Raw genomic sequence first — 18390 nt, 5'->3', positions numbered from 1 at the left:
GGTTTGGCGCGATAGTTCTTAGAAGTGCTCTCGGGACAGGGGACACCCTTCTCGGTCACCTCCCCACGGACTTTAACATGCATCCTCTTTGCTCCCCACCCTTGGTTGTTTTTGTCTGTTTCCAGGATATGAGAGAGTTTTGAGTGTTGAAATTAAACGTAGAATTAACATTTTAAAGTCACATTGTAATCATAGCTGCAAACGGCCTTGGGCACGTGGCATGTGTTTTTGTGAGCTTTAAACTTGGCTCTTCTGCCTCAACGGGCTGGAGCCAGCTGACGCTGGGCTGCGTCTGAGCCGGGGCCGTCCCGCAGCGTGTCGATGGGGATTCTTTCCTGTTTTGGAGGGCCGAGCACGTCCGGTCAGGTCGGACGACGGGGTTGGCCTTGCGGTGGCTGAGGGACCCAGTGTCCCTGTATAGCAGCCCAAACTGGAGACTGGGTTGGTCTCCACTTCTCCACTTTTGTGACTTGTGACCGTAGGACATTTTTATAAACGAAAAGTGGAAGGTGATTAACAGATACTAGAAGTTCAAAACAGAACAGTCCCCACCAGTTTTCTGAAACAACACCCTGTAAGTGGATAAAAACGCAGGTGGGCGCGCAGCAGTCACCCAGGTGGGCACGCAGCAGTCACCCAGGTGGGCACGCAGTAGTCAGCTTTGACCGCACGCAGCAGTCACCCAGGTGGGCGCGCAGCAGTCACCCAGGTGGGCGCGCAGCAGTCAGCTTTGACCGCAGCGTGTCGTGGAGCAGCACGGTGACCACAGAACGCCCGGGACCCGTGCCGTGGCGGCGGGAGCAGCACTCCGGTGGCCGAAGACGCCTCCTCGACGTTGTAGAGCCTGGCGTTCAGGAGGCGAGTTCCTGTGTTTGTAAGGAGTAGTTGAAGGTTTACCGTGTTTCAGGAATGAAGACAGCAAGGGGTTTTACACGTTCACTGGCGTGTTGCGGTCCTGGGCCCGGCAGGCCGCGGTGTGCGCGGGCGAGCCCTCCTTGCTGGTGCGGTGGCCACGGATTGGGGCCCCCGGAGGAAAGCCGTTCTGTGGATGGAACCGAGGCCAGTGCCGCTCACGTCAGTGGTCTCCGCTTCGCTCTAGTAGTTCTGACGTTTTTTTCTCTGAAAAGGAACTCGGGAAACGTGGTCAATAAAATCAGCCCGTTAGATTTCATTTTGTTTTTGTTGGAAACATTTCCTCCTATAAAATTTAACAACCATGGGTTTGATTGCAGAGGTCACTTACCGCAACCAGACCCGTCCCTGAGAGGCCATTTAAAACAATCCCGTTAGCATCCAGATAACTGATCAAACACCGTGGTGTGGGATGGAACGAAAAAGGACTGTTACGGTCTTTTGGTATTTTTCCCCTTCACCCCCCAAGAGCAGCCAGCGAACACAGCGTGACGTTTTTATTGTCTCGGCGTGTGTACGGGGGGCTGGAGGCTTGAAGGCGGAGCCCCCGTGCTGGGGGGCCGTTGGTGACCGGTGTCCGCCCGTCCAGGGGCCGGACAGGTTGGGCTTGACCAAGCAGTGTTCTCGTGTCCGGTGCTTTCATGGTGAAGTATTGGAGGGTTTTCATCTGAATAAGGACAATCCGATAATTTTTTAAAACCGTCAAACAGGACCTTGTAAGGCTCAGTACCTGACGCACGTGAAATCCATGATGCGTTCGCACGTGCTTTGTGAATGAGTGGATTTGTTTATGGAATATTTATTGAGCGCTTCCCGCTCGGCAGGCGGTGCTCTCGGTGCTGGGAATCCGCCCTGTAAAACAGGGGAGCCCCTCTTCCCCCAGAGGGACGGGAGCAGTGACAACGGTGTGCTTCCGTCCCGAGAGGGAAGACGGCTCCCTTCGGCTGCACGCGCGTGCAGGGGGCATCGCGGGGGACGGCAAACGACCGCGGGGCAGGCGGCCAGCTGGCCCCTGTGCTCGCCCCCCCCCCCCAAGCCCCATGTCCTCCCGCCCTCACCCGCCCCCCTGCGGACCCGGCGCCCTCTCCGTGCGCCGCCCCACGCGGCCGAGGGTGTCTGCCCGTGCGCACCGGCTGTGCTCCCGCGAGACTCGGAACTGCCTCAGGGAGCTCGCACCGGGCGCCTTGGCTCAGCACGGTGCTTTGTGTGGGGTGCGTCCGGCGCTGACTGCAACTCCTGCCCGTGAGAGGTGTCACGCGGGGGGATTTTTAAAGGCGCCTCGCATTTCCTGCAGGCTTGTCTTCTAGGGCGCGAGCCCGGCCCCCCTGTGTGTGTGATCCCCTGCTTTCAGAACGCGTCCAGACTCTGCTGTTGTGACACTCGCTGGTGGGACTCCTGCTGTGCTGTGGAGAGTTGCTCTCACGCTCAGGAGCCCAGCAGTCCTCAGCGGCTAGGGGTGGGGTCGTTCTCTCTAATCAGGCAAAATAATATGATGATATTGGTGTGGCTGTATCTGACCTTTTTTTTTGATTGAAGAGGGCATTAGGGGCCATTTTCCTTTGCTATAACTCTCCTCCCACCTGCCTTTTTCCAAAAAGGTTTTGCTAGATTGAATCATTTCCATTGCGATGGCTGCTGTTCTCCCATGTCATTGGTCACTGCCAAGGTCCCCGGGCAGGTGGTCAGTGGATGCTCCGCGTGGTCAGAGGCCGGTGTTCTTTCCTCCGAGTCCACGCCCCCCTGCCCCCCCCCCCCCAAGGATGTCAGCTGCACCGCCTCCCGCTGAGCCAGAAGTCTCCTCGGCGGGCGAGCACCTGCATCGCAGCCGACCAGTGAAAAGCAGCCCGAGCCTCGGGCTCACGAGCCGAAGGGCCCAGATCTGACTCGTCGGTTGTAGGGTCTGTGCAGCCCTTTGCCCCTGAGCCTCTCACTGGGACTAATGCTTGGGTCCAGCGTCCCGTTCTAGGTTAAGTCTGAAGACTTATAGGTACAGTATTTTAACTTTTAACGAGTTAAATGAAGTGGACCGATCAAGAGTAAGTGTAGTTGTGAAGTAAATTAGTTGAAAACCCTTAAAAAAGCTAATTCTCATTCTAGACTTTTGTTCTTCATGAGTGGCAAGCGTAAAAAATCTGTACACCAGGTACGCGCTGGGAGACCCTGGTGTTGTTCTGAGTGAAAGAGGCGGTAGATGACGGGCGGACGTGGTCACTGTAAACATGTGAATCACGTGTGCTCTCAGGGCCTCGTGTGAGCATGGTCACTGGTGTCCCCACTTCCTGCCCTGAGTTTCCCTCCCGCCGGCCTCAGCTCCTCCTGCCTGACTCCCTCCCATCACCTGCTCGTCAGCCGTGCGCATTGCAGTTGCTTCCGATACTGCTGGCAGAATCAGGACTTAAAAACTGCATTTAAGGGAGCCCGGTTGTAGTAGCAGACTCCCCGCCGACCTGGGGGAGCGTGCGTGTGCTGACCTCTTCGCCGACGCCGGCAGGTGTTGGGCCCCGCGCCCAGGTGGTGCTCCTTCCTGGACAACCTGACGGAAGAGCTGGAGGAGAACCCGGAGAGCACGGTGTACGACGACTACAAGTTCGTCACCAGGAAGGACCTGGAAAACTTAGGTAAGAAGTAACCGAGACGAAGTGGTGATAAAGTGGTTCTGTCTCTCCTTGTCTGGTGGTGGTGGTGGTGAGGGGTGCTGGGCATTTTAGAGGTGGGGGGTCCCTTCTGTCTGGTGCTCCAGATCTCTGCCCAGCAGACACTGAACGTAGTTCGTGCTGTCAAGGTCACGGTCTGCGCTGAGAGGAGGGTTCAGACGGGCTCCGCCTGCTGGGGCTTCTTTGCATCTGGGCTGAGGAGTGGCACTGCCTGTGCGTAGAAGAGAAAACCTGTCAGGAAAGCAGTGATTTATCTTCTTGAGTACCAGCCGAATAGAATCAGGTGGTGAAAAATCCTGACGACTGCGAGCGAAGGGTTCCCGGCTCCCCGGAGGTTCGCTTTTAAATGCCCAGTCCAAGATGTGGAGCCTGCAGACGGACTCTTCGGGTGCACAGAGCTCGCTGGGCACTTCAGGGTTAAAGACTGCAAACCGAGACATGCCTCCTGGTAGCATTCAGCTCAAGGAGGGCTCGCGTGTGCCGGGCAGGATGTGTGCACGCGCCCCTCACAGCTCTGAGGAGTGTGCACGCCGTCGTGTGGACAAGGAGACTGGGACACACTGAGGGTGGGGGAGGTGCCGGAGGCCTCGGTGCTGCTAGAAGTGAGGGTGAGAGTTGACCCCCGAGACCATGCTCTCAGCCGCAGGCACCCCAGCCTCTCCGGAGGGCGAACCCATCCCAGCACAGGGGCGCAGGGCAGAGCAGCAGGCGCGGGTGGTCTCGCTCCAGTGGCGGGAGGAGGCGACGCAGCAGATCACGGCGAGGGGGACGCACGGAGGCGGGTCCGCGCTCCACAAGTCTGGGCACCCCGGCTGTCTTTGAACAAACACGTGTGCAGCCGCAGCTGGATGGTGAAAGGAAACAGGATTGCGTGATAGATAGATATACTAGGTTTAGGTATATTTGAGTAAAATGGAATTCAGCTCGCTTTTGAAACTGTGAAAAATAGGTATAATATTCAACAAAATACATTATACTAGAAATCTTGTCATGTATGTTATTAATATAATATTAAGTGAGCCATTGGCTGTCATTTTTCAACAGATTTCACATATAAAACCTTTAAAATAATTGATATTAAAAGTAGAATTAAGGCTTAGTAACTAACTTATCTTATTTCACAAGACTATTAACATTAAACACTTACAAGCTCTGACCCCCCCCCCCCGTGGCCTTGAGCAGGTCCCATCACCTGGTGTTTCCCAGACGCGGCTCCCGGACTGCCGTGTCTGTGTCTGCAGGAGGCACCTGGGTAGATAGAGAGCGCGCAGCGGCCGTGTCGTGGGCATTGGCGACAGGCGGACACGCGCCCACATCCCCCTCTGCTGTGGCTGGGCCCGTGTACCTGACCTCCGTGCGCCTTAGTCTCGCCCCCTCCAGAGGGGCGGTAATAATGGCGCCCCCCCCCCCCCCCCGTGGAGTTGCGTGGCGGCCGCAGCACATGGGGTCTGAGGAGGACTCCGCGCGGTGTCTGAACGTGGCCAGTGAACGTCGGTGACCATTTAAGGGATTTCTTTCTCGTTACCTCCCCAGGGCTCACGCATCTCATCGGGTCACCTTTTCTCCGGGCCTACATGCATGGGTTCTTCATGGACATACGGCTCTACCACAAGGTACCCCAGAGAGCACCGTCGTTCTGGGTGGCCGACGGGCAACCCGTGGCCGTTGCTTCTTCACTACTTGCATTTTCATGCAGTACCCTTAATGATTCATGGGAAATCTGTCTGTTCTTTGGCACAACAGCGATGGTGCGTATGAAACTGCTGCCAAATGCAGCTCTTTTTTTATTTTTATCTTCTCTCTTTGAAAAGGTGAAGCTGATGGTAAACCCATTTGCTTACGAAGAGTACAGGAAAGACAAGATCCGACAGAAGATAGAGGAGACCCGGGCACAGAGAGTCCAGTTGAAGGTGAGTGTTGTGCTCTCCACCGAATTTACGAGAGGAAAGAACTTAGCTTTCATTTTGTTGTTATTCCAAAGGACCCTGCCACCCATTTCTGAGTTTTTCCATCGTTCACTAGCATTGTTGGTGTGTTTTATTTGTCGTGAGGGTGGATGCTGTGTGTTTTATTGTGGCGGGCTCCCTTGCAGTGGCATTGTGGGAAACGGTGGCATTGTGAGAAACCATGGCAGAGGGACTGGTGTCGTCACCCCTGCTGCGCCCATCGGCGGTGTCTTCCGGCGGGCATTCGGAGTTGGGGGTGTCGGGCCTCTGCCGAGCCCCACTTCTTACTGCCGGCGGGCTGAGTCTGAGGCCGGCTGCGTGAGCCAGTGGAGAAACTGGCCGTGGACAGCGTCAGGGTCCACACAGCGGCCAGACCACACCGGTTACATTGACCGGCGACTTGGGTGTGAAGAGCCGTTAACCGGGCATCAGAGAACCGGAGAGAGAGAAGCACGAGGTCTGACGGGAGGGGCACTGGCTGCAGGGGAGGGGGGCAGCCGGCCTCTCAGGAGGGGGTGCTCAAGGTAGAAGAGGCTGCTTCTGGGGGCCTCAGGAAACCGCCGCAGGAACCCCCACTCTCCTGGGCCACCTGCTGCCGCCAGGGGGAGGAGCAGCACGTGTGGTGCCGGCTCTGCAACAGGCAGGCGGGGCGAGTGGTCCGGCCCCCACCACCACCCCCTGCCCCCCTCTAGCAGCCCCCCGTGATGAAGGTTGCCCCACCACGTGACGCCGTCGTCCCTCCCTGAGCATTGGCTCCTGCACACACACACACTCTCTCCCGGTGCAAAAGACTCTTCCTCTGTTGGGTGCTCAAGAGCAAGGAACGCGTGTGCGGTGGTGGCGGGGGCACCAGGGCGTGGAACACCCTTGTCCAGCTCCCCGCATTCACCCTTGAAGACGAAGTGTCCGTGTTTTAACGCAGCTTGTCTCCGCTCCGCAGAAACTGCCGAAGGTCAACAAAGAGCTGGCGCTGAAACTGATGGAGGAGGAGGAGGAGAAGCGGAGCTCTGCGTGGAGAAAGAAAGCCAAGGTAAGAGCGTGTCGGGGCTGTTGGTGGAGCCGCCCCCGGTGTGCGCCGCGGCGGCCTGTCGACCCGCGCCAGGGCCTGGCCCGGGGCCGCTGCCGCCGTCTGCCGGGCTGGGCGGTTCACAGGTTATCTCACGTAATGAAGGCCTTCAAGACCAGTCGTGAACTCGGGGAGGAATCCTTCCCTGTAATTGTGAAGGATACTTGAAAGAATTGTTAAATCCATCAGCAGTTCATTAGTCTTGCCTTTGAACTCCGCTCTTCAAACCCTCCAGAGCGGTAATAGCGCCGGGCCCTCCCGAGCCGAGAGCCAGGGAGGCGCGGCTGCCTTCTGCTTCGGCTCCGGCCGAGGTTCCGGGGAGGCACACAGTGAGGTTTGCTCCCCGATGTCGCTGCCACCGGCAGCGTCACTCGAGTCTAATGGGGTGTTTACCGCCAGCTGACGTCGGACCCGCGGTGGGGAGCCACCCGCCACACAGTGTCGGGAAGCGTCATCTGGGCCTTCTCCAAGCTCAGAAGTGTGGCAGCGTTAATTCTAGATAAACATTAACTCACCTGTTCTTTCAACAGGTAGGTGCTGAGCGCTGTGCCCCAGCATCCTGGGAAGGCACGGCACCCACGACCCATTGGTTTTGCGAGGGGTCGAGTTTTGTTAGAACTGTTTTTACTACAGGTGTTGTTTTCCTTCCGCCTTTTCTGCCGATCAGCGTCTGCCGCCCCAAGCCCAAGTCCGTGCGCAGTCCGGCTCCCGGGTCCGCAGCAGCTCAGCTGGGCGCGGCCCTGCGTGACCTCTGCAGGCCCAGGGCCCGACTAGCCTTGGGGCTACTCCACACCAGCAAGGGTTTGTGTAGCCGTTCATCCCTCTAGGGGAGGCATAATCACGCGCGGACACTGGGCTGCATCGGGTCAGTTCTAACCAAAGGCGTTGTTCTGGGTTTTTACTGCGGTGGTTCACACGCAGTTTTAGGGACAGGACGTGTCTCCGAGGTTGGCTGGGACGTTGGCTGTCCCTTCCCTCCCCCTCCACCCACCACCCTCACTTCCCCCGAGATCAACGCTTGCGCCCTTTCAGCTGCTTATTTGGGTGTAAAACTCCGTCTCTTAGTGGCGTCCTCTTGACCGGTACATGCCAGGCGCTGGCCCTGGGCAGCCTTCCTGCCCAGCACTGCCCTTCCGAGGCTCGAGGGGGGTCAGCGGTCAGCGTGTCCGTGGCTGTGACCTTGCCCGAGCCCCACTTCCGGGCGGCACTGCCCGCACAGCCCTCGTCTCCCCTGGACCCGGCGACTGGCTTCCTGTTTGTCTTCTCCGTGGTCACCACTGCTTAGCCCTCCTTTTTTGCCCACGTCTGAATCTCATCTCAGGGTATTTCTGTGGCGCTCAGTTGTTAGAGTAGTTCTGTTCTGCTGAGAAGTCCCTTCTCACCTTCCTGCCCGGCAGGCTGGACCGGGCGTCCGGGAAGCCTGGTCCTCGGCCGGCATCCTGGGGCTCCCTCCCCGCCCCCACGTGGTGGCCTCGGGGTCCCGAAGGAACAAACAGTGTTTCCCACCAGCCCTGCGGTCAGTCCGGGGGGCGGGGGGTGGGTACAGTGAGGAGAGGTCGGCCCTGCCGGTGCGCAACGACAACACCATGTTGCCCCACGCACGTGCTTGCTTCCTCAGGGAGTCCCTGAGGATCTCCTCCTCCTCCGGAGGGAGAGCGGGAGGCGGGAAGAGGAGGGGGAGTCCAAGGACGCCCCCGGGGCTGGCCCTGCGCCGCCTCGCACATCACTGGGCCCTTTCAGTCCAGACACTCAGCCCGTCAGCTGGGAGACGTTCTCGGAAAAAGTTAGGTGGTTTCTCTCCGCCGTGACCAATGGCCGTGGTTCATGTGCGCGTGAAGAGTTCCAGGAGGCGAACGGACGCGCCCAGGCGGGGGCCGGGCTCCTCGTCACCCGGCGGGGACCTGGCCACCCTGTGGATGTCGGGAGCCCCGGCAGCAGTTTCTTCGCAGCCTTTGTCTCGGAGGCTTAGATTCTCCTGCTTGGAGAACGGCAGCCCGCCGCCAGCGTTCTGAGAGGTGAGGCCTGGCGTCTGCTGGGCCGCAGGGGTGCGGGCGGGGCCCACCCCTCCCCCCGAGGCTGCCCTGGCCCGGAGGGTGCCCCTGGCCCGGCCGATCCCTCCCCTCCAGAGGGGAGGCCTTGGTTGGACAGCCCAGGTGCTAGGCCTCCCTTTTGTCCCAGAATCTCACAGCTCTGCTTCCCTTTGCTGTCCTGTCCATCCTTCAGGGCCTGGGGCTTCCGGAAGCCCCCTTCTGCTGTTTCAGTGGGGTGTCAGCAGAGCTCGGGAGGCGATGCCTTGTGCAGACCGGGTCGTTCCTCGGAAGTCTGTATCGCGGTACTCCCATAGGTGCCACGGCACTGGAAGCACGAATTTGTTTTAGGTGTCAGACGTTCCTCGTACGTGTTTCCATGTTAGCACAGTTAATGAGCTTCCTACTCAGATCCGCAGATACACTGCTTTGAGGTCGGCTGTGGTGTAAACAGTACTTGGAGGTGTTTTCCAGATTTCAGGGGCACGTGTTCAGCATATATACATGAGTATCTATAGGGCAGATCTCTAGCCAGACATTTGTAAACTCCTGTAGAACATCACTAGCTACACCTTAGCCAACTTAAAAAAAGAGAGACAGCTGTGAAAACAAGCAATTACACAAGGAAAAATCTCGGGGAATATTTTTGCAGCTGCGTCAGGAGAGTTTTTATTTTATAAATGTCCGTCCACTGCATACTTGTCTTTAAGCAAAGCAATTTATTTGTTTAAAAGTAAGAAAGATCTTTAGAGTACTAGCAACATATTCTTTTAAACATGTTTCTTTGTTATCTAGTAAATATTATTTAATAAATATAGTAAGATGAAAAGGAAATTTTTTCTTGGGTTCTGTTTATTTTTTTACCTGAAAAATATATAACAGGTTAATAGCTATTTATTTGAAAATATTTAGATCTTTGGCAGTATTGCCTGTCCTGTATTTACAGGTAGCTCCAGAATTTGTACAACTGAGCCCCCTCCCCTCGGCCTGAGACCGGGCCTTGCTCCGGGGCCCTGATGGTGTCTGTCAGAGCCCAGGTGGCATTCGCCAGTCAGCACCGCAGACCTCACCAGTCTTACGTGGAACACGGTTCCTTTTCTGCTTGTTAATTTTTTTAATTCACTGGATTTTTTAAAAAGACTTAATATTTTAGCTGGAGTTTCAGGTTCATAGAAAAACTGAGGGGAAGGCACAGACCCCCATGTAACCCTGCCCCCCCCCCCCCGGGGCCACCTCCCCTGTGAGCCCTGCTGAGGTGGCTCTTGTTGCAGTCGCTGGCGGCCCCCACCCCCAGAGCACTGTCCACGCCGTTCGGCGTTTTCCTGAGACCCCTTGTGTGCACCGCGCCTCCTTCTCCTCAGGTGGGGGGGGAGCGCCTGGGTCAGGAGCTAGGCCTCACCTCTCCGTTTGTTTCTCCCTCGAACCCGCACCCGCCCTGGAAACGAGGCCTGGTCGCTGTCTGATGCGTCGTCACTGTGCGTGCGGTCCGGCGTAGGATCTGGGGTGAGGGTGTGCCGGATGTTCAAGTGCACACAGCTAGTGAGCAGCCCACGTGCCGGAGCGTCTGGTGATTTGACAGCCGTGCGTGTGTGCGTGTGTGTGTTAGCTGCGCTGCACAAGCACCGGGCTCGGGGCTCAGCTGCTCGCGGCCTTATCATCACTCCGTCCGTCCGAGAGCGGAGCCCACCACCCACCACGCACAGCGCGGCTCTTCCAGCGGGCGTCCACCTTGCTAGCTCTGCCCACCACGCTCACACCAAGTAGGTCGGTTTATCCGCTCTCCAAGCCTGGGGCAGATCAGGGACGGATAAGGGACCGGACTGTCACCGGTTCGCAGGAACTGGTGAGTGTGCGTGCGCCTCGTAAACCCTCTCTTCAGAGGGGTGCGTGCACAGGGGTGCGTGCACAGGGGCGGTCTGAGCGCCCCAGGTGGGCTGGACAGCGAAGTCCAACTGTGTCAGAGTGACAGGGCCTGTGCCCTTGAGGAAGTTAAACAGTCTAGGGGAAACGGATGAGGCCGTTCCGAGAGGGGCGGAAATATCCCTGTGTCCAAATAACACAACTGGAGCAGGTGAACGCCCACCACCAGCTCCCACCTGGTTTGTTCTTGACTTGGTGTCTTCGACGTGTGCCTCCTCTCCCGGTTTTGGAACATGAGATTCAGAGACTCCCCAGTTCTAATTCTGTATGTTCGCTGTGCTCGAAGCTCAGCGGGTTGGGTGTCGTCCCGCAAACTGAAAGGTCGCTGGTTCGATAACCTACCGGTCAGGGCACGTGCCTGGGTTGTGGGCATGTGAGAGGCAACTAGTAGGTGTTTCTCTCCCTTCTTCTCTTTCTAAAAGCAGATAGATAAAATCTTTTAAAAGCCGTGTTTGGAAAACATACTCCCTTGAAAAGTGGTTTTGCATTTAAAACATTAATAGAAGAATATTCTCTCTAATGTGTTGAGCATAAAGCCAGTCGGAAGTCTTGTCCTTGGCCCCTTGCGTGTGATGGCGAAGAAGCGTGTGTCGTCTCCGGAACAGGGGACTGGCGTTTGTGTGGGGCTGGAGACAGAGCCGGGGGCAGGCGGAAGCTTCTGAAAACCAGCCTAGAGAGAACTAACTCACCGTAACCTGCTGCGTTATGCCGTGTGCAGCTTATCACTCTGGGATCGAGTGAAACCTTTCAACACTGTCGTTCTGGTCAGATTGTACTCGGACACTGACTTGAAATCTTTACATTCTTCTCCCAGAGCCTTCCCAACATCCTGACTGACGACCGGTTTAAAGTTATGTTTGAGAACCCCGACTTCCAAGTAGACGAAGAGAGCGAAGAATTTAGGCTTTTGAATCCACTTGTTTCAAAGATCAGTGAAAAAAGGAAGAAGAAGCTGAGACTCTTAGAGCAGCAGGAGCAGCGAGACAAGGTGATGTACTGTCGTGCGGAAGTTGCCTTGTTTCTTTGGTACGACCCTCTCTGGGTGAGTCGGCAGAGTCTCTCGGTGCCCTTGGGAGGCGGCTGGCCTGACCTTCAGCCTGGGCCGCGCCTCGTGCATGCTCACGTACTCTGCCGGGCCGAGGCTGTTTGGAAGAGGATGCCGTGCCGGGCGGGGGTTGGTGTGGGGAGAGGAGCCGTGTCTCACTATTTTTATCCCCAGGAAGAGGAGGAAGAGCCGGAAGGAAGGCCGAGCGACGCGGAGAGCTCCGAGAGCTCGGACGACGAGAAGGCCTGGGTCGAGGAGGTCAGGAAGCAGCGCCGGCTGCTGCAGCAGGAGGAGAGGGCCAGGCGGCGGCAGCAGCTCAGGGAGGACCAGCAGACCGTCCTCAAGCCCCAGTTCTACGAGATCAAAGCAGGCGAGGAATTCAGGAGCTTCAAAGACTCTGCCACGAAGCAGAAGCTGATGAAGTGAGTAGCACGGCCCTCGCACGGCCAGGGCCTGGCCCCTCCTCGCCGCACCTGGCCCTGGGACTTCCGGCCTTCCGGTCTCTGGCGGGAGCGAGGCCACGGGAACGCCCGGGCTTTGTTGTGCTGCTCTGTGACAACTTCCCCAGCTGCGGTTCGTGTGTAGGGGGGCGCGGGGGCAGCCTGGGAGGTTGGTGAGTGCACTCCGGCCACCGCTGCTCTGCCAGAGCGTACTCCTGCCGCCCGAGTCTGTTCCCGTCGGTCCCCTCGCCCGCAGCGGTCTGTCTGTCTGTCTTCCTGTCCGCCCCGCGAGTCAGTCGTCTTGTGCACAGTGGCCGCGGAGCTGACAGTCTTTGCCTCTTAACAAGTTACTTTTAAAAGTTAGTGTCCGTTGTCTTTACCCCCATCTCGGTTTACCCGATTGTTGAAAAGGTCACTTGGAGAAAATTGCCAGAAATTTTAAGCCTTTTGTGGGAAAATTGAGAGATCAGAAAGAGTGGTCAGTCAGGTGCACAGAGGCAGAGGTAGACGGGGATTCCTGGTCCTGTGGGAACTCCGTTTTCAACCTTGGAGGAACCGCCAAACCGCTCTGCGGGGAGGCCACTCGCTCGCTCCCTGCTGTGTCCGCACCCGCAGCGCACGCCGCCTCCCGCTCTGCGTGGCCCCCGCTCCCCGTCCCTCGCTCAGGCCGTGGCCCCGCCGCTCCCCGTCCCTCCCTCAGGGGCCGCACTCAGGAGCTTGTCTCTCGCGCTCTGGTTCTGCGGAGGATGCTGCTCGGTCAGGCCGTCCGCTGCTGGCGTCGGGCTTCCTTTACTGCATTCCCCGCACCCACACCAGTGCCCTGGGGCGGGTGCAGGCACGGGGGACCCTGTGGAAGCAGGAGTCTCGGTGCCTGGGCCACACACCTGTTATTAGAAAACAGTGACAAACCCGTGTCGGCCTCGGAAGTCCCCGTTTCCCAGAGATGGTTCATGAGAAATCTGTTGTAGACAATTTAGGGAGGAACGGGGCGCAAGTCCCAGCTGGAGGTGACGGGAGCCTGACCCGTGGGCTGGAGAGGGACAGACACACTAACCCCCCCTGCTCCAGGCCTGAGACTCAGAGGGAGACGGCGGTCACCCAACGCGGCTTCAGGTCCCAGCAGAGCGGGGCGGCGATCGTGAAAGGGGGCGGGGCTGCCGCCCAGGGAGGGACGTGGTGAAGAGTGGGGTGACAGTTGAGGGGCGGACTCCTGGTGGGGCTTCGCTCAGGGACGCCACTTGGGGCCGCTGGGGTTTTCGTCTGTGTGTGTGTGAAGAGCTTCTTTGGAGTGTCTTGCCTAGCAATGGAACTTCCTGGACCAAAGGGTGTGTGACAGGCAAGGCCGCGTGGGCACTTTGCGCTCCTCCTCCTGGATGGAGCCCAGTTCCCCACGCGGGCCACAGCGGCGGGCGCCGGGGGCTCGGCAGGCCGGCGGAGCTGTGGGGACGTCGGTGCCCCGGCAGCTTGAACCCCGGCCCCGGAGACGGGCCTGTGCAGCAGGTGCAGATGCCTGCCCGAGTTGTGCCGCGGGGAGAACGGGGCACTCAGGGTTTCGTCAGGCTGGGCTGTAGCACTGTCCTGTGGGCTCTGCACCCCCGGGTGCAGACTGCGGAGGGCGCTGTTCCGAAGGCCACCCTCCAGCGCCCTGTCTGTTTTCCCGCAGAGCGGTTTGAAGCTCTCGGGTGAGCACAGTTTTCGATGGCGCGGTATGGTCACAGAAGCGCTGGTGAGCATGGGCTGCACAGCTCCACACAGGCGAGCTGCCCAGCCACCCCGCCCCCAGCCCCCAGTCGGCAGGCGGTTCGAGTTCCCCGTGAAGCCCGGGCCCACCCTCCTCCCTCCTCCGACCAGCCCCACAGCCGTTCGGGCCTCTCTCCCTCGTGCTCACTGCCCGGCCCGAGTCCTTCTTCTCCTCGCCTTCCAGCCTTCCGCGGCCGCCTCTCTCCTCTCAGCGGTCTGCACCAATCTGGGGGCGGTTTCTATTTGTGGCAGTGAGATTTTTCCCTAGAATTCCTTACCCTCAGCTACAAAGCAGCCCAGTGCCGGCAGCCCGGAGCCTGGGTGAGAAAGAAGCGGATGGGGGGGCGGTGGGGGGCGGGGGCAGGAGGGGCAGGCCCAGCACGATAGCGCGCGGCCCTCCTCCCCAGGCCCGGCAGGGCGGGTCTCAGCGCTCTCTCCCGTCTGACAGACGGTTCGGGGGTGTCTGTCTCCCCCTCTTCGGTCCTCTCCGCCTGAGTTCACACTCGGTGGCTGGCCTCGGGCCGCTGGGCAGCAGCCGCCGCTGCGGACTGACTTTCAGAGGGAAGGATGGCGCTCGCTCTCCGCAGCCGGCTCCCCCCCACACCCCTCTGCCAGCCGCGTCTGATCTCCTGCCACGGCTCCGTCTCGCGAGGCCCAGACGGGCAGGCCCCCACAGGCGCAGCAGCCCTGGGTGCCGAGAGGCAGCCGGGACTCGTCCGCCCGGCACGGAGGAGGTGGGTCATTCTTGAGAGAGTAGCAATTCCCTACAGTTGACTTGGAAAGTCTGTTTCTTCCCAAATTAGTGTTTTCCGTGGCCCCGCAGTTACTCACGGTCCCTGGTAGCTGCAGACCACCAGGCAGCGCTGACGGCCCCCGAAGGCGCAGACAGAGGCGAGCAGGGCAAGGGACCTGCCCGGCCGACGCGGTCACAGGCAGGCCCGAGTCCGTCCACCGTGCACTGTGGGAGTCTTGTTTAAAAAAAAAAAAAAAAAGCCAAAGTAAATTTTAATTCCATGGGACACGTCACATGGAAGCTTGTCATTCGGACCCCGTGATGGGTGCATCTCCTGGACAGGACTTCATAAATGAGGTGTGGTCTGACACATGCCTGCCTGCAAACCCCAAGTTCTGAACGTGGAACCCGGCTTTAAACTTGAACCCCGTGTCGCCCAGAGCAAGCCATTCACCGTCCTTCCTCCCTTTTTGCCGGCTATAAAGGATAAACGCTTCTGTCTCGGGGATGTTGACAGGATTAATTAGCGTGTAAAGAACTTTAAAGGTGAAAAGTGCTTTAAAACTGCTTCTTAACAATGTCATTGCCTGGAAGAGGGTGCCCCTTCCATGCCAACCACGTTCTGCCTCAGGCGACGTGAAGAGGGCGCGCTTCGGACGGTGCCGCCCCGCCCTCGTGCACGGGCCGACTCTCCCACGCTGCGCCCGCCAGACGGGGCCTCGGCCGTCTCGTGCGTGGGCCGTCCCGGGGCTGAGCGTGGTGGTCACCGCGACGGGGCGGGGGGGCTGCTCACGCAAAGTACCCTCGTTCATTCGGCCGGGTTTTCAGGGCTCACGTGCAAGGGGGACCCTCAGCTCCTAGTTGGGGCGAGGAGGGCGGGTCGTGTGTTTTCTCGTTTTGAGGAGGGAGCGGAGCGGGGGCAGACCCAGCCGCCTCCGTTTTCCCCCAGTCCCTCTCGGGGGCGAGGGTGCGGCTTCAGCCTTTCCGGAAGGGTTAGTGCTGCGGTTCGGAAGCACTGAGGGTGGCCCTCTTCAGGCTCAGCTTTCGGTCCCCCTGAGCCCAGGGAGCAAGAAGGGCCGGTGTTCCGAGCGGGGGGTGCAGTGAGGTGATACATATTACCGGTACCGGCCCAGGTTTGGGGTCCGGACTGTGAAGAGGTTGGGGGGGGGTGTGGGCGCGGGACCAAGACAGAGGACGGGTGCCGCAGGGCTCTGCCCGCCAGGGCGGGGACACCGGTGGGTTGCACAGAGCGACACGGATAGGTGAGCGGGCGTCCGACAGCCGCCGTCGGTGCCGCGTGTCCTCGGCCGTGAGCGGGGACCGCGCCTTGCTCCCCGCGCCGTGCGCAGCGTGAGCTGTGTCTGTCTGCACCACGTGTGCAAGGGTTCTTCTCCGTGGGACCGGTCCTGATTAGAGCGTGTTCCAGCCGTGAATCAGGGCCTGCTGCTAATGAGCGTGTCGTTCTCTCGCAGTAAAACCCTGGAGGATCGGCTGAGACTCGAAGCAGAGAAGGGGGCGCTGAGCGTGGCGGACACCACGGTGGGCAGCAAGCAGCTGACGTTCACGCTGAAGAGGGTGAGCCTGCGTTCCTGCGTCCCCACTCCCTGGCGTCCCCGCTCCCTGGCACGGCGAGGCCTCCGCGGCCCCGAGCCTGTGTCTGAGCCGCCTCCCTCTCTGCCCCCCCCCCCCCGCCCTCCCCGTGGGGGAAGCAGCACCCTGCGGAGGCTCGCCCCGCAGCCGGAGCCCTCGGGGTGGGTTCGGGGGGCGAGGCTGGCTGTGTCCCAGTGTCCAGAGTGACCCAAGAGTTGGCGCTGTTGGTTTGTTGGTTCCTGGGTCTCAGGGCCACCTGAGGGGCCTGGCGCCTGGCACCTGGCACGGCAGAAGTCCCGCCCACGGAGGCCGGGAGAGGGCGCTGGAGGCGGAGGTGGGCTGTGAAGGCCGGGCTTCCATGACGGACGTCCCGCTGCCCCGGAGTCGGGCTTCGGAGGCGGGCTACTCGCCAGTGCAGGCCGGGCTGCTCTAGACCTGCCCTGAGAGCCGTCCCTCCAGCTTCCACAAGGCCCGGCGCACGCTGCAGGAGGGGCGGGCCGCCTGCGTGTCTGCTGCCAACTCAGGAGCAGAACCCTGCGGTTTTATTCTCCAAAAAAAGTTGTTCACCCAGTAGATCTCCCTTAATATATATTGTTACCAACTGGGGGGAAAATGACAAAGGTTCTACCTCTGACTTTTTAAAAATTGAGATGCAATTCACCCTCTTGAAGTGCAGCCAGGGTCCTTAGTGTGGTCGCCGAGTTACGTGGTCGTCACCGCTACCTGACTCGAGACCATCCTGGTCGCCCCAGAAGCAAACCCTGTGACTGCCAGCAGCCACCCCAGGCCCCGTGTTCCCAGCCCCGGGCAGCCAGCCACCTCCCTCTGTCTCGGTGGGTTCGCCTGTTGGGACACCAGCTACCGGTGGGACCACGCAGTGTTTTTGATCGTGACCGGGTTCCCTCAGCGCATTTCCACAACGTGGGCTGCAGCTCCGTTCCTTCCCACAGCCGGTCCTTCGCTGTGTGTGCAGCACCACCTCTGGCCCACCCGTCCACCTGTCGGTGGGCGTTCGGGCTCTCGGTGCTGCTGGCGGCAGCTCTTGGGCTTGGGGGAGCAGTTTGATTTTTTTAAAACAGCCAGGAGAGTTCCTCGGAACCAGTTCTGGCGAATGAGTGCTTTAATCACGGGGTGGGGGGTGTTATAATGCACTCTGGTGCGCGTGAGGTGGTCCTTTGTTTTGTTTTTAAGACAATGTGAAGAAACCAGTGGTTCTGGCTCACAAACAGAAGACTGTTCTAGAAGCAGTCGATGCCATTTTGTGAGCAGTGGTGTCTTCTGAGGTTGACCATAGTCCTTGTGAAGTGTCCCAGCGGTGCCATGCGTTGGCTGGGAAGCCACTGGCATGCTTCGTGGTTCAGGCCCTCTGTCGGGAACTCGTCTTGCCCGGGGGTTGGCACTCCTCATGCGGCGGTGGCAGTGGGCCCTCGCCCTGCGGCTCCTGCCAGGCCAGCGTCCAGGCGCCAGACCGTGTACCCTGGGGCCTGCGGGCCACGCCTGCCCAGTGGCAGGGCTGGGGCCGGTGGTCGCCGTTGGCATCCTGACGGCCACCACAGGGCTGCTGGAATTCTTCCTCTCTCCCTCTCCCTCCATTCTCTCTTCTAGTCCGAACAGCAGAAGCAGCAGCAGGAGGCCGAGAAACGGCACCGCCAGGAGAGGAAAGCTCTCCGTCGCTCAGCTGGCCACCTGAAGTCCAGGCGCACGAGAGGACGGCCCTTCCACTGAGTCCGGAGCGGACTGGCTGCGCGGCCGGGAGGGTGGGTAGGCACCGGAGCGCGCCGGCCACGGACCAGAGGCACGCGGGTCGCAGCGTCCTGTCCATCCCTGGCACACGTCCGAGGCCGAGATTCGCAGCTGCCCCGCACCTGCCGCTGGGTCAGAGCGTCGCCCCAGGGCGCAGGAGCTGCCGCTCCCCACGAACATTGTCCCCCCCCCGCCCCGTGCAGTGTGCACCGCCTGCATCCGGGCGCCCCCCCCGCCCCCCGGGCTGGAGACGGGGCAGCAGCGGGGGGCACTCTCGAGAGCCCAGAGCTTTCTCTGCCGGTGCCGCTGCCACCCCCGGCGACTGCCACCCCCGGCGACCGCCACCCCGGCTCAGCCGCCCTTGGCCGTGGTCACACGTGTGTGTCTGCGTGTGCTTGTGGGGTAGCTGCCGGTCTGTGTGTCCATTGGGATTTTTTAAAAATATGTTTATACCAAGAATGTAAATTAATGGCAAGAACAACACAAAACATGAAATGGAAGTTATTAGTGGGAATAACTGAAGTTATTTTTTATACTTGCTCAAGATTAAATAGAGATTTTTTTCATGTTTCTT

General features: G+C 59.5%; 1 protein-coding gene across 1 annotated transcript in view; it reads left to right on the top strand.

The window, feature by feature from the left end:
- The window catches only part of NOL10 (nucleolar protein 10), a 50573-nt gene extending 32692 nt beyond the window's left edge, over nt 1–17881 (top strand). Inside the window, exons 14-21 of the mRNA XM_028516588.2 lie at nt 3404–3530; nt 5100–5179; nt 5378–5476; nt 6453–6542; nt 11340–11513; nt 11745–11992; nt 15956–16058; nt 17679–17881. Coding sequence (XP_028372389.1) covers nt 3404–3530; nt 5100–5179; nt 5378–5476; nt 6453–6542; nt 11340–11513; nt 11745–11992; nt 15956–16058; nt 17679–17798 — 1041 coding nt within the window. The 3' untranslated portion in view covers nt 17799–17881. The remainder of the gene's footprint in view (nt 1–3403; nt 3531–5099; nt 5180–5377; nt 5477–6452; nt 6543–11339; nt 11514–11744; nt 11993–15955; nt 16059–17678) is intronic.
- Nucleotides 17882–18390: the final 509 nt, after the last annotated feature.

The sequence above is a fragment of the Phyllostomus discolor genome, chromosome 6, assembly GCF_004126475.2.
Source record: "Phyllostomus discolor isolate MPI-MPIP mPhyDis1 chromosome 6, mPhyDis1.pri.v3, whole genome shotgun sequence".
Taxonomy (NCBI): domain Eukaryota; kingdom Metazoa; phylum Chordata; class Mammalia; order Chiroptera; family Phyllostomidae; genus Phyllostomus; species Phyllostomus discolor.
Note: the sequence above shows the minus strand (reverse complement) of the source record. Positions and strands in the feature narration are given on the sequence as shown.